At 30.9% G+C, this 14,903-nt stretch overlaps 1 protein-coding gene across 24 annotated transcripts in view; it reads right to left on the bottom strand.

Annotated features, from left to right (window-relative positions):
• The window catches only part of LOC148613996 (E3 ubiquitin-protein ligase rnf213-alpha-like), a 146,888-nt gene that overhangs the window by 70,719 nt on the left and 61,266 nt on the right, over window positions 1-14,903 (bottom strand). For all 24 annotated transcript variants that reach the window (XM_088587701.1, XM_088587696.1, XM_088587704.1 and 21 more), the window contains 13 exons: window positions 14,057-14,193; window positions 13,605-13,679; window positions 13,115-13,221; window positions 12,803-12,944; window positions 12,250-12,445; window positions 11,449-11,689; window positions 10,346-10,492; window positions 9,562-9,848; window positions 8,606-8,774; window positions 7,975-8,111; window positions 3,871-4,068; window positions 3,508-3,642; window positions 2,340-2,526 (listed from right to left, as the gene is read on the bottom strand). In XM_088587701.1, coding sequence (XP_088443827.1) covers window positions 2,340-2,526; window positions 3,508-3,642; window positions 3,871-4,068; window positions 7,975-8,111; window positions 8,606-8,774; window positions 9,562-9,848; window positions 10,346-10,492; window positions 11,449-11,689; window positions 12,250-12,445; window positions 12,803-12,944; window positions 13,115-13,221; window positions 13,605-13,679; window positions 14,057-14,193 — 2,158 coding nt within the window. The remainder of the gene's footprint in view (window positions 1-2,339; window positions 2,527-3,507; window positions 3,643-3,870; window positions 4,069-7,974; window positions 8,112-8,605; window positions 8,775-9,561; window positions 9,849-10,345; window positions 10,493-11,448; window positions 11,690-12,249; window positions 12,446-12,802; window positions 12,945-13,114; window positions 13,222-13,604; window positions 13,680-14,056; window positions 14,194-14,903) is intronic.

The following is a 14,903-nucleotide window of genomic DNA, read 5'->3' as shown; positions in this document are numbered from 1 at the left end:
CATACAAAATAGGTAATAAAGAATGACGATTGGATATACGTTTAATGCAATAAAAATATGTTTGCTAAATGGACAGTATATACGACAGTCTTCGAACTTCAAAGTTTATCTAGTGTTGACTTGGAAATTAAGAGCAGTTCTTTATAAGCATATGTGGTGCGGACATACTTAACCACAGAATTTGATTAAATTTGGTACACTAAGTAATGCATGTAATTACTAAAACTTTCAGTTGTTTGAATTTTTTTTTTGTCGCCATGGAAACCACATGTCCATGATTTCTGATGCAAAACACCTGGTTGTTAGTGTCAAATATGGGTTGACTTCACAAACTAAGTTAAAGAAAGTGTAAAAATATGACGAATTCACAACTTTAATTTTAAATAATATTCCTTTGAGAAATTCTTCATTATTAGACAGTATATTAACTGACTGAAAAAGGCTTGAAAACGTGAAAAATATGTGCGCATGCGCTTTGTTCTGTGTTTTTATATTATCATATTGTCCACTTTTATTTTTCTTCTAATTTGCAACGTGCATTAATAATATGCAAGATGATCCTAGGTTCTCAAAGGAGATGGCCAGTACTATTGTTTTTCTTTTTTTTTTTTTTTTTTTCATCTTCATTTTCCCCAATATTTACGAAACTACAGCTGATAAACAATGAATACGTAAATATGAAGTGTGTTATTGTAACATACTATCAAGAGGTAAACTGTTCTACGTTTTGTCATGTTCGAGATAATTTTACAGACTATACTGTAAACAGCTATTGTTTATATTGTGGCCCGGGTTAGTTACCATAACTAATGATATTTATATGACTTATCTTTGACATGTTGATTAAAAAAAAGAAGTAAGAAAAGACTTTGTACTCCACATTTGATTAGTGCACATCCTGAAATTGATCAATGTTTTCCTTGTAAAATATGAAGAGCAAGTTGTCAATCAAGCATGTTCGAATTGCTAACAACAAATATGGAATGTTCATACATATCTTTCAACTCTTTCAACACTAAATAATTAGTGTGGAGTCAATATCTTGAAAACAATAGAAGATTTATTATCATTTAAAGTAAAAAAAAGACCTTTTGGAGATTTCAGCAAATATCTCAAAAACTCTGATAGAAAAATACTTTAAATTGATGAAATGATCCTTACAATAACACATAAAAAAAAGTACTGTTGGGTTAAAATTATTTTCTCTCCTTTTTTAGTTTTGTTTTAGTCAGCAAAAAGCACTCGCACACCAGGTTTTACGGTTGTGGTAGAAAGATGTTAGAAGGATTATGATACAATCATTTTTTGTCAGAGCAAATAAAGAACATCTCTGACGTTTCTTCGTTTTTAACCAATTGTTAAATATATTGTTTGTTGTGGAAGCCATTATCTATATGAAGTTATATTGACAATACATTTTTTAAGCTACGTTCAAAATTAAAATTTAAACATTATTTCTACTTGATTTTCTATTACCTTTTACGAGAAATTTGAAATTGCGTTTATATATTACAAGTTATTTTTATTCTATAACATCTTGAGATGGAGGCAAGTTAAAGTTGTAAGTCAAATCGGTAGTTTTATTTTTGATAATATGTACACGCATCTTCAATGCATTCATTCCATCTTTTATTTTGTCTCCTTCATTATGGAATAACCAAGTTTTTTTTAAATTCCGGGAAAGATTGAATGCAATTACGTATATTTCTGAGCTGTTCTAGAAACTGTAGAGGAAAGTGACCCGCTTTAGGAAAAGTATAGCCGCATTTTTCAAAGTAAGTCATAGTTTTGGTAAGACAGGAAAGACGATTGTTTCAGCATTAATTTGCGTCAATTTGATGAATATTTGTCGACGTCATAGGTTGTATGTGATATTTTCCCGGCATTCGTGGCGTACTGTTATATTTCGTTTATTTGTACATAAGGATCAAATAGAACAATCATTTTAAACTTTAGAACTATTTGAAAGGGTTGTATGAGAGTTCAAGAATATTAAAGCTTAAGTTGCTTGCTTAAATTGGCAATGCTTACAACATGTATATATGAAGTTATAAATTGTCGCTAGCCATAAAATGGACTCGTAAGAAGATTCACGCACAGTTTTACTATTCAAAATGTAATCAACTGGTTAATAATAGAATAAAACAACAAAGGCCCGAGTGATACATGTCAGATATAGGTAGGCATTGTTAACTGGACTTTTTAAAATATGTACTGTTAAAATGTGTGTTCAATACAGATTGTTATCGCTCATCAGGCATTTGACATTTGTTAAAATCTATAAAAAATATCCCGCAATTGACATTAAAATCTATATATTATTTCGTTATATACCACACCTTCATTAAAATCATATTCTGCAATCGTTCTTTAATTGTAGTTGACTCTACTCCTTGATTGTCTGGTGAATTCCTATCAAGTTTGTCAAGAAGATCTGTAGGAGGTCGTTGCAAGGCACTGAGGAACCGAATCAATCTTGTTTTCCCACAACCAGTTTCTCCCATGATGATGACAGGTATTGCACATCTTTCAAAATGTACAATCAATGCAATTAAGTAATAAAAGGTAGGTAATACAGGGGCTTTAAAGATAACTTAACTATGATAAATCGCGTTCAAAAATATCATTAAACTTATATCTGATGCGATATACAAAAACCAGGTTGTTATTCAACTGTTTATTTCTGCCATTGAGACGAAATTTGTTTAGCTGTTTTGAAAATTGAACTAAACTGGATGAGCAATACGTTGTAATTTGCTGACACGTCAACGTATATAGGAAGTAGTATAATAAAAACTTGAATCGCAGTATTTTCCAGTGAGTAAATACCTACTTCTCATAGAACATTTCAAATTCCCCGAAAAAAAAACATTACCATTTCCAATAGAGTCTGCATTCAATGTTCATTTTTATTTCATTACATCATATTCGAAAATAAAAAATACGAATACCTGGGCTGCAAAACACATATTTAAACTTATACCCAATGTTATTATGGTTATTTCTACATATAATATAGAGCACATACGAAAAAAATACATTGAACTAAACCATTCTTTTCAATTTTACCAAAAGAAAATGTGTTCAAATGACTTTTATCTGAGACCAATAGAGTCAAACTGAATTGATGCTTGTATCGTACAATAAAATGAACATTGTTGCATTAAACTAATAGCCCATATGTATCTTTCTTGATAAGAACTGAAAAAAAATATTTGAAAATGTGACAATAGAAATCTGGATAGCCTTAACTTCCTTTCCGCAATTAGAATTCTGTGAATATTTTATCAGGATATTTTTAAGACATGACCGGGCAAATCAGGTTTACATATTTTATGTTGTTATAATGTTTTTACTTATATAAATTGTTTATTGATACGTTATAACTTTGCTCTGTAAAAAAACAACTGTTCATACAGAGTCTAAAGCTTTGGAACTGTAGTAAACGTAAGCACCTTGGTAACAATCTCCTAATGACGTTTTTAGCTGATATGACAATATAGTTACCTGAATCTCATATACATTGCTAACATTTTCTTTACATTGTCTGTAGTCAATTCGTATGTCGGATCTGGGTCATACCAGTGTTTATCATCAACTTCTACTCCCATAACTTTCCACAACTTGTCAATCTTTTGTTTCCTAGTAACATTTATAAAATACAATTTACATGGTAGCATTGATTTTATTTCTAATCAAACATAAAGTTAGGTAGCATTCATGTGCAATCTTTTAAATTTCAGGAAACAAAAATTAATGTATTAATCGATAATTTCTTTTCAGACTTGTACAGTAACATTGTATTAAGGACCTTACCTTTACTTTAGTAAATCAATAATGTATTCAACTATCTAATGTCAAATTGGTTACCTTGAAAGTGTGTCGAAATTTTCTAGGAGATTAACTCCGTTATTTTGCAGAGAATCAAACAAATTTCGTTGCATGATTCCACGTTCCAGAACCTTTTCAGTCTGATGATCAATAAGGTTGCCTGTTCTTCGGTCAATGTTAAAGCCCAAAAATGTCATGCTGTTACCATCTGGATGGAAGAATAAGTATGGGTGTGGGCTGAAAACAATAATTCAAATGATATACAACCACACAAAAAGCGGAATATATACACAATATATTGCAATATATGTTATTCAAATAACATGTTAAACAGACAATTTGATTTCAAACAAAGGCAAAAAAATTAAGAAAAAATAGAAAAAAAGTAAAAGTGAGCTTGATCATGCCACTTTAAAGAAATTATTTGATTTAAAATGTCATGTGATAGTCACGACAAAAAGTATAAAATTAATATAATAATAAAACATGAATAATGAATTTTCAGAAAAGCTATTTTTTTTACATTTACACAGTAATAGAACACTATTGATGAAGCTGCCCCGCGTGACTTTAAGCTGTCATTGAATTGAAAATAGATCCTGATGATTAGAGAGAAAAAAAGGAAATGTTAATTTTCCCACAATTTTTCAATAGTGCATTCCAAATAAGTTTGACCTATCAATTTGTTATATCAATATCTTAAAAAGGCAAATTTGACCATAAATTTGATGGTTATTTCCTGAGGTTATAGGGTATAAACACTTGTTTAATGCATTAAAATCTCTGTTTTCTCAATCTTTTAGCATATATGGGATAAAAAAATCTACGTAAAATAATGTAAAATGCAAAAGCAATTTAATGTTATTTGATTTTAGCATTTCATCGTTTAATAGCCCTTGCATATAACACAATACATAGGTGGCACAAGATGAGAAAAAATTGATACTCTATGAAAAACATTAACATAATAGTTCTAACGTCGCCTTTGTAAATTTCCCCTTGCTTAGTAGCGTTACCTTATGACCTCACCATATGGAATACTATTTTCTCTATTGATTCTTTGTGTTGTGCAAGCGATAATATCATTATTACTTACTAATAAATGTTAGCCAATATTCAATAGGAATAGTTGAAAAGGAAAGTTCGTATAACAAATGGCAATTTAAAAAAAAAACCAGAAAAATTGAAACAACCGCAATGGTCTGATAATTTGTTGAAAAGTGACCGTCTAAACGTGAGAAATATGTTATCAAAGGGGAATCTCTAAGCATATCAATTATCTGTTGCTCGACATAGAAGCTTTTGTATTTGTTTCCTATATTTTAAACTTTGTTGAATTTTAGCCTACATCAATAAATTGATTTAAAAAGTGCTTTTTAACAGGTGAATGCATTATAAGTCTAACCAAAAGATCTTTAAAGTTATTTTCAGAATATAAGTATGTTTATACCACTACGAATGCAACGTATTTTATGGTGTTTTGATGAAGTTCCTGTACTATGGGCAAATTCGTGGGCAGCTGTATAGACAAATTTAATGTTGAACTAAACAGATAGTCCTGTTGCAGAGTCTTGTGTACTTTTATTTTAATCTAATACAAATATGGTAAGTCTTTAGACTTTACTTGAATGAATATTCAGCAAGCCATGACGCGCCTGTACATAGCAAGGATGTCATCGATTTGTGTGCAGGATTATCCAATTTCTTGTTGATTCCTTATTTGTTTATAAAGCTTTCCTAGAAATGCGCTTTACATAGAAAATAATTTTGTTCGAGTCTTTGTCAGTAGAGACAGCAACATATTTTAGGGACAACAATGTATTTCACATGAAGAGGTACAGATATTTTGCAGCTACTTTGTGACTGAAAATTGATTTTTGTCGTAGTTCATGCAGTGTTTGACGTCAAAAAAGCGACGCCGAATCAATCCCCTTGATGCGTCCACTTAACCTGAAAGTTTAGACTCTTGTTCCTTCTCTGCGACAATAAGTTTTAAAATATGTTACCAGTTAACTTGTCGGGGATCTCTAAACTTCGGGCCAAGAGATAATTGAATATTTGAGATTATCATTGTGGAAAGTGTTTACAATCGTCAATGAGGATATGGCCTGAGAAGTTGTAAATAAAAGGAATTTTGGAACAGACACAAGTCAGGTTGTTCTTGATGTAACGTTTTACACTTAGATACTGCAAGCCTTGCCTTATTCTTAATTTTTTCTCTATTTTGGTTTAAAAGTGCATCATATATTAACATGATTTTACTATGAAACGTATAATTATTTTTTTTTATTTTGTTGGTGCAAATGGACTGATCAAAGTATTCAACATTTCCCGTAGTCTTTTTTTGTTCGGCATTTTATTGTTGGTTTGATTTTTAGATATAAATGACTACGGGTGGGTTTACATTAAATAAACCGCGAAACGGTTATGTTGCAACGAGAATCTATGCATGTAATAGACAAATTTCAATTAAAACACCAGAAAATTAAATTGAAATTACAAGAAATCGTTTTTTTTCTAATATAAGATCAACATTTTTAAATCAATACTGCCAACGTCATCAACCAAATGTACGCCCTTGTTGCATTAATTACTTGCTTCTGTATACTTATGGCAAAAAAGCATCAATATACGGTTTGTACCTGCATTTTCAAGGGCTGAAAAACAGCATAATGGCAGCTTCATTTACGTATACTTGTATATGTGCGATTGAGAGCCAAACCAGTTTTGGAAAATGTTTGCTAATTTCGATAATTAATACAAATCATATCTATCCATAGCTTTTCCAAGGTAGGGTTGGCCTTATAGTAAGCAGTATAGCGACCAGATGTTTACAAAAGTTACGTAATCAATAGTACCCATAATTCTCGGGTAATAAAAATTACGAAACGGAAATGAACCAAAACAAAACGAAAATAATCGATGAAAAAAAAAGAATCGAAACGAAACAATTCGATAAAATGAATCAAATCGTAATGAAAACATAATTAAACTGTACAAAATGAAACAGAATGAAGCAAAACTAAATATAATGAAAGAAATCTTTAAGACGTTTCACAAATTATAAGAACAAAAGTTAACCTGTGCAAGACAATTCGACCCCAAGACATTTCGGACCATGAAAACCAATATTTTGACAATTAGTATAATGTATTAGGGTAAATATATATCATTACAAAAATTACCATACTTGAATAATATAAGTATAATATATCAAAAGGTTATAAACATGCCTGCTTTAAAGGTAGTGTGATACCATTGAAATAGTTTTGTGGATAAAATACCAAATTAGGTTTAAAAAAATGGTTAATATGTCTCGATAATGCTGCACTATTCAGAATTCAAAGAAATTAAAATATGTGGAATTGAAGATGTGTGTTTATCTTGTATTTATGTGACTTTTTATTTTGTATTTTTGTATGGCCAATCCGTGCCACATTGATATAAAAAAAGCTTCCGTAATTAAGGTTAATATTTGTAAGACAAAATCAGGCTTTTTTACTGTTGTTGTTATTGTCGCAGCCATAAGTCTCATTGTGGAAATTAGTTTGATTGAACATGATTGTTGGATTTTATTTACTTGCAAAGTATCAGAAGCGGAGAGGTTGTTCGTTTTCTGAAGTCTTGGCTTGTGAAAAGTATTGCTCTCTGAATAATAATGCAATTATTTTATTTTTTTAATGATAATTGTTATCGCATACGAAGTAAAATCAAAGGTACCTTCCCTATTCCTAAAACTCAACAATCATAAAACATATCAATCAGTTATTCTCGTTCAACTCTCCTAAACAACCTTACAAGAACAGTAACAAATTTCAAAAACTGCCCAATATTCAAGAACAGATTTGTATATAAGCGTGTATTTTTATTTAAATTTGTTAATTTTAAGGGCTTTAGGGAAGATAAATGTATTACTTCGTGTGTTATCCTCTTACAATGAAGTATTATTACTATTTTCATGAAATGCAAAAAATGGCTTAAATGACATAAAAGGAGCAATAATTCTAAAACGGGTCGGTAGATCAATTAAATTTTTCGGACGACAATAGTTCTAAAGCCCTTCATTATTTACAAACTTCATTAAATATTGTTGTTTTTCTGAAGTATACTTAGAGGGAGTAAATATGTTATCTATCATAATACCTTGTTTCCCATGTCCTTCTCATCTTATAAAGATCTAGAACGCTCTCATCAGAAGTAAGTGTCTCATCTTCCATCCGTCTTTCATGCATTTCTAATGGAGTCTCTTCACTTATTTTCAATGAACGTGTTGCAAAGTCCTATAAATTATGGCATATACTATATATCATTAACGACATATACTATATATCATTAACGACATATACTATTTCATCAACCATTTTATCGCTTAATTAATTTGTTAAAACCCACAAACATGAACATAATTGAAAAGCATTTAACGCCAAAATGAAATATGTTCATATAATCAGAAATCTTTATTCCATTAAAAACAGGAAAAAAATAGGAATAAACATAAACTGAAGGTATTGTCTGCTAACAATTACTATATTTGTTTATATTGGCTAGCCTATAGCTACATTCCAATATTGCATATAATAAAGAATTTCTAGCATAAAATTTATTATATATTCAACGAAAATCGAAATAATAAAGGGAAAGAATTGAAGCAAACTTGTACGATCGAATTTGTCTCTTCTTGTTTTATCAAGTCAAAATGCAAACAATATAAATACAACACAAAGTAAAAGATATTGCTATAATATGATGCGAAAAACTATTCAATATACTATACCCTTGACATCTGAATAAGGAACTTCAGCACAAACTGAGCAAAACCGGGTAACTCCGCCTTAAAATAGTCTTGACAAAAACATGACCTTTCAAAATCACGCAACTGTTTGTCCAGGAATCTAATAAAATGTGCCAACTCTGACCAAGATGGACTTTGAATTCCACAATGCCTAATACAAAGTAAAACTGGTAACATCATATTTTTCAAAAGTACATTATTCAGTATCGGCTTCAAATGTATGTACATTTTATTACAATTTCATTAAAATTGGACCTATCAGTTGTTCCATACAATGATTGCATGTAGAAGGTTACAACTTCATTCTAATATATGTTCATATGACCTTTTCAGAGTCATCGGATATTATTTTTTGAATAATACTTTCAAAGTTAAGACAGAGGAAATATGATTGGCTAATCAGAAAGGTAATCAGAACATAAAATAGAATGGAGTGTTGTTGATCCTACTTGCAGTGACTGAATAGAACAACTGATACGTTTTAATTTGATTAGATTGATTATAGTATCACTAACAGTGAAATAATAAGATTTAATGACAAATCAATAAATTGTTTGGGCTATTAGTAAACAAATTAACAATTAAATAATCAAGATAAACATGTAAAAAAAAGATTTGCATGGTAACTATGAATAGACGCTATCATAAGAGTTGTACTTTAATTATGTAACGAAATCTTCAATGGACTCTTTCAAAGTATTCTTACATGTATATATTTTGATTCATGTAACCAAAGCATCTTACATAAAGTAAAACAAAACTGTGTTATACGGCTTTTAATGATACATTATCATTTTCTTTCTATAAACATTCAAAACATTATCATTATGATATACGCAATTTTTACGATAGTCGGAGTAATACATATTGAAATAGCATTTGACCAATTTAAATGATTTGGATGATATATTTAATAAAAAAAATTAAAATAAAAATACCGCAAGAATATTGACAAACACTCCTCTTGTTCACCCTCCCATTTTGTAGGATTGACATCAGTAAATGGTTTCCCTTTATCATATCGCCTCAAGTATTGGTATGGTCTTTGAAATGTTTCTTCCCTAAATGCAATTTCATCAAAAAGTCTGTCTGTTGTAGAGTAATCCGGAGGAAAAGGTTCCTTTTTTCTTGCTTTTTTCAAAACATCAAGCGATTCATCTGGAGATCTACATGTTATTGGCGGTAAGATATCGAGGCAGTTATGAATACTTCTATATGTCTGGTGCTGCAATGAACACGTAAAAAATTGTGTTTTTGGCAGACTACATATTTTGCGAAAAATATATCCTGAACTTACTAATGCTTGAACCGAAAATTATATTTATAAACGAATGTTAGAAATATTACTTTATGATCTACTAAATTAATTTGACATAATAGTTTTAACATCACCGGAGTAGTTGGTATCGCAATGTTCCCGACTTGGTTCAAACGAAACAGAGGGTTAAAGCTTTTTAACAGCGCACAAAACCTCCATCTTCCATTCCGGCGTAAATATGCCGAAAGTGATCAAATATAATTCGCATGGTTTAGTGTCAAAGTCGGTAAATCAGTGCAATATTAGTACAAATAATACTTTAAAGAATCATTACTTATCGTTTTTAAATTTGACTTCAGATAGAACACAAACGGCCGCGGTCAATTAAAATTTATCAAAAATATATGACAATACCTCTATAAACTACACAAATGTAAAATCATGGAATAAATCAGCAGCCTTACTTGGCTATCCTTTTCTTTAGATAGTTGAGGCATAGATTCGATGATGTAGTAGTCGATTTCGGATTTTCTCCAAACCAATCCGGAACTATGAGTTATGCATCCCAGTATCAGCAGTTGAAATAAAAAATCATCTACTCCCTCTTGCACCTGAAAGTAGAATTTCCAAAAATGGTATGGACGATGACAAATCGTTTCCCTTTGATTGACAAGAAAAAAAAATCACAGTTAAATAAATCTATAATATAAACAAAATAGTTACCTTTATCTTTTACATAGTCAATCAATGTTTTTAAACACAGACAATGAATAATTGTTTTTTCTCTGTATTGTTTTTTTTTGTTTTTTTGTTTTTTTTTTTTGCAAGGTACCGACAACAACAGGAGGAAGATTCAGTCTATCTTCCGAGCATCGTCGAACCTCTGTATGGTAAACCTAAAAGAAAGTAACCATCAGTTGTTAGTCCTGAACAAACGGTCATCTTCAGATTGAGGGCAGAGCAAAACAGACAAAATCAATTTTGTAACGCTGATGAAAGTTGTAAATTTTCCAATATGGTCATGTGGTGTGGTAGAAAAATATACAATGCATGTTCTCTAGGTATATGTATGTACAACAACCGCCAGGCATTGAGACAACGTATATGACCATCAACAACAACAATCCAAGAGAAACTTTACTATGAAACACTGAATGCCTTATAAAACCAAGACCAAAATAATTTTTAGAAGAATCACAATACCAATTGTAAAGGCAAAAACCAAAACAAAAAAACAATCTAAAAAACGACGTATTGTCAAATGCATATATCTTTTTCGTTCCAACTCATGTTGAAAAAACTTCATGTTTTTAAAAGAAACGTTAGTGGAATAAATAAGAAAGTATAGATTATTTTTTAGTGAATCACTGATGTTTTGATTAGATTATACTTTTTATAGATGAAAACGTGTTTCCTTTTCTTTCAGAGGTCGCCTAAATTCGAAAAAGTCAATTTTAAAATAAATCCCCACATTAAACGTGTATTCTTATATCTGTATGATATAGACATTCATACGGTAAATCTGTTTCCATTTTTGTCTATTGCTACAAAGAATTTTACTTTATACCTCATAAGATATGTCAAAATGGAATATCCTTGGAACATTTGAGTGTGGTAAAAGCGTTGTTTCTAAAAGTGTTGCCATCACATTATCTTGTTTCAGAGCTCTTCCGTGTATAGGAATAGAATAACTACATTGTAAATCACGGTTATGTGATGACAGTTTTTGCAACTGTTCGGTCATTCTTGTCTTGAACAGTGTTTTACCTACTCCTGCCCGAAATGATTTTACGTATCGAACCGAAGATCTGAAATAAAATAGTTAAACGTATGGTCTCCAATATAATAACACTTTTATACTTTGATAAATAATTTACTTCTCAATTTTGTTGCATTTCACCTCGTAAGATATGAATTGCATTTCACTTGAAATAACGTTAACTTGATTTAAGATATAAATGCTTCGCTTTTGTCGATTCAAAAAAACGTGTAATGTCCGCATCTAATTCTTATGACATGAGCTGTAATTGCACATCCAAAATGTGCGACCGGTCAATGGATATACAACACAATGAATCTTCATTACGTTAGGCATTAATATCTTCTTTAATTTTATTTGTAGCAGAGCAAATATGCAAAGTATTTGTGATGGAGATCACCATTCAGGTTATCTTTTTTTTGTTTTATTAAGAACATAAATCAAAAAATGTAGTCTTGGTTGGCATGGTCTATGAAATAGCTGGAATGTGTTTCATCGGTTCATTTAACATTATTCAATAAACATTGATTAAGCGGACAATTAAGTAAGATGATCGTATTTAATATTTTGCACTGCTATTGATAGTATCTATTGATGATGTGATAATACCTGTCAGTATCTACAGATGAAGCAGGGTCTACATGAAGTTTCGTCTGATCAACTCTAAGTTTCGACAAAATGTATTCTCTTATAGCATTTCGATCAACGGGAATGTGGTTCCTTAGGTAGTTCACTAGGGCCCTCACCAGCATTGATCTTTGCTCGTCTTCTGGGGTACAGAGCACGATTAATCTGTATTGACTCTCTTTTTTTTCGAGAAAAGATGATAGACATGAATCATTATTAAATTTTTTATCTTTGATACGAATCCTAACCTATACAAACTATGATTCATAGATAATAATGTTAATTTATTATTACGGCATATTAAAATCGGAAATATTTTAAGTCGAAAAGCATTTATGCCTATTACTTTTAAATTAAAATAAACCACTAACATAATAAGATTATTGTAAGACGGTCGAGTACGTTTCATTAAAGGCGGCATCACTACAAATTTAAAAAATATTGATATGCTTGTATTTTATATATCAAAAATTTAAACTGTTTTAACACATTATTGAATGCTCCTATATTTGCATTATATGTGATTCAATAAGACCTTTCAATCCGGCGTCTTTCAGATTTAACTGCAGCATCTTTTCAGCTTTGTCACACACTTCGTAGTCGAGACATCCTACATTTACCAAGCAATATATCTTTTCAGAATCTGGATCAAATGCTCGCCTCCAAAATGTATTGACCTAAATGAAAATTCCTCATTATTGCAAAAAAATTTCCTTTTGTTGAATTATTTGTCAGGCTATTTTAAACAAATATTTTAGTCAATATGTTCTCCGCTGAAATTTGAACATTTGATCAAGCATAAAAACTGTTTTGTAGTAAGTAAAATATACAATGTATTGATATATACCATGTCTGTAGTTGTTTCGGGTGTACAAAGGAGAACTTCATCGGCCTGGGGTAAGGGTGCATTTGTCTGAAAACTATAGATCGCCAGAACTGTGTTGTATATATCATCTAAAAAAATCGACATCAATTACTGTCAATTTATTAATGTGTTGGCTTTAAAAAAACAGATTGTGCTAAAAAGACGACACGAAAACTTATGTAAAAAAAACCAAACATCCAGAAAGTTTACCTTGAAAATGATACTGATAAAAAGAAGAAAACTTCAACCGTATATTTAGTACAATTGAACGTAACATTATTCAGCCAACATGCGAAAAAGCTTCCAATTGAACATACCATTGTTCCCGATAATTGGGAATAAACTATCAACTGTGATAGAGAGAAGTATTGTTAGAAACTAAACAATATAAATGAGTTCATCGTGTAACAGTATTTGAATTTATATAACTATCAAAGTATTAAGTTTATATATATTTGATATGCATACGTACCCTCTTGACAAACAACCAGATTTGGCTCTCCCATTTTTAAATATTTTGGGACAGGCCTTTGGATTTTGACTTCATCTAAGAACATATTTTATCCATTAGAGCTTTGTAATGTATGATTTTCTTTTCATTTAGCTATCAATTGTTTGGTGATTAGAAAGTAAGACATCATTTTAACAAATTTTAGCATTTGAAGTCTGTATGATTTATTTGAATACTAGATTGATTACTCTTCACAGGAATCTATGATATGTTGGAATGAAGATGGCAATTCACAAATGATTGGTGCGTATTTACTTTAATTATTTGTTAAATGTTCTTATATCGATATAACGTTTGACGATCAGAAGTTAAATTAGATACAAATTCAGAACAATAGAAATACATTTTATATTACAGCCATTTAAAGCTTTTATAGACCATACCTCAAAAAATCAAAACCGAAATATGATTACCTATTTCAGACAATCTTTTTAAAATTAATCCAAGGTGCTCCACACTTAAATAGTCTGCAACGCTTGATGATACCGAACTAAGAAACTCCTTCCATAATTTTCTTATCGATCTTTTCAATTTACCAAAGGCGCTCTCTCTGAAATAGTGAACAGTTAATCGAGTTTTGTACACCAAGTAATTCTGCAAGGTGTTACACCATAAGCGACAAGAAAATGGAATCTCACTTAATATGTAATACAAAGTTATTTATCAGTGATTGATATTTAGTAGAGTAACCAAGGGAACCAAGGTTATAGCAGTAATCAAAAGAATGTAATCCAGGGACAAAGACCAGACATGGAAAACAGACATACACAACAAAGAACATAAAGCAACTAAAATCATAAATACAAAGTAACAAAAGCAAGTGAGCAACTCGGACTTCACTAAAAACTGAGAGCATGGACCGTGTGCACCGGTAGAGTAAGCGACCTCTGCTGTTCTAGAAACACCCGTCGAGTTGCTCATAAAAAGTCAAGTCCGGGGTAGACGAAAGAGGAAAGCTGAGCCAATCAGTTTTCATGGCGCAGATGGAAACACCGTAACGATCCACGATTTCATGATGGCGACCATAAATGTTTTGTAGTGACGACTGCAATCTTGTAGCAAGTCTATTTGTTGGAATTCTAGCGCGATATAAAAAGTCTACGTAGTTTCGGCAAGCTCTGGCATAACGTATGAGCTGTGATATGAACACTCAATACGCAGGATCTGAAGGAATGTTGCCACCGATGAAGAGAAAGTTGACAATTCTGAATGAAAAGTCATCACCTTTGTCGCGAAGTTTGGGCAATAGTTTTCCGATTT

This window comes from Perna viridis, chromosome 6 (assembly GCF_037379345.1).
Source record: "Perna viridis isolate PV_CMFRI_1.1 ecotype Kerala chromosome 6, ASM3737934v1, whole genome shotgun sequence".
In the NCBI taxonomy this organism is placed as follows: Eukaryota; Metazoa; Mollusca; class Bivalvia; order Mytilida; family Mytilidae; genus Perna; species Perna viridis.
Note: the sequence above shows the minus strand (reverse complement) of the source record. Positions and strands in the feature narration are given on the sequence as shown.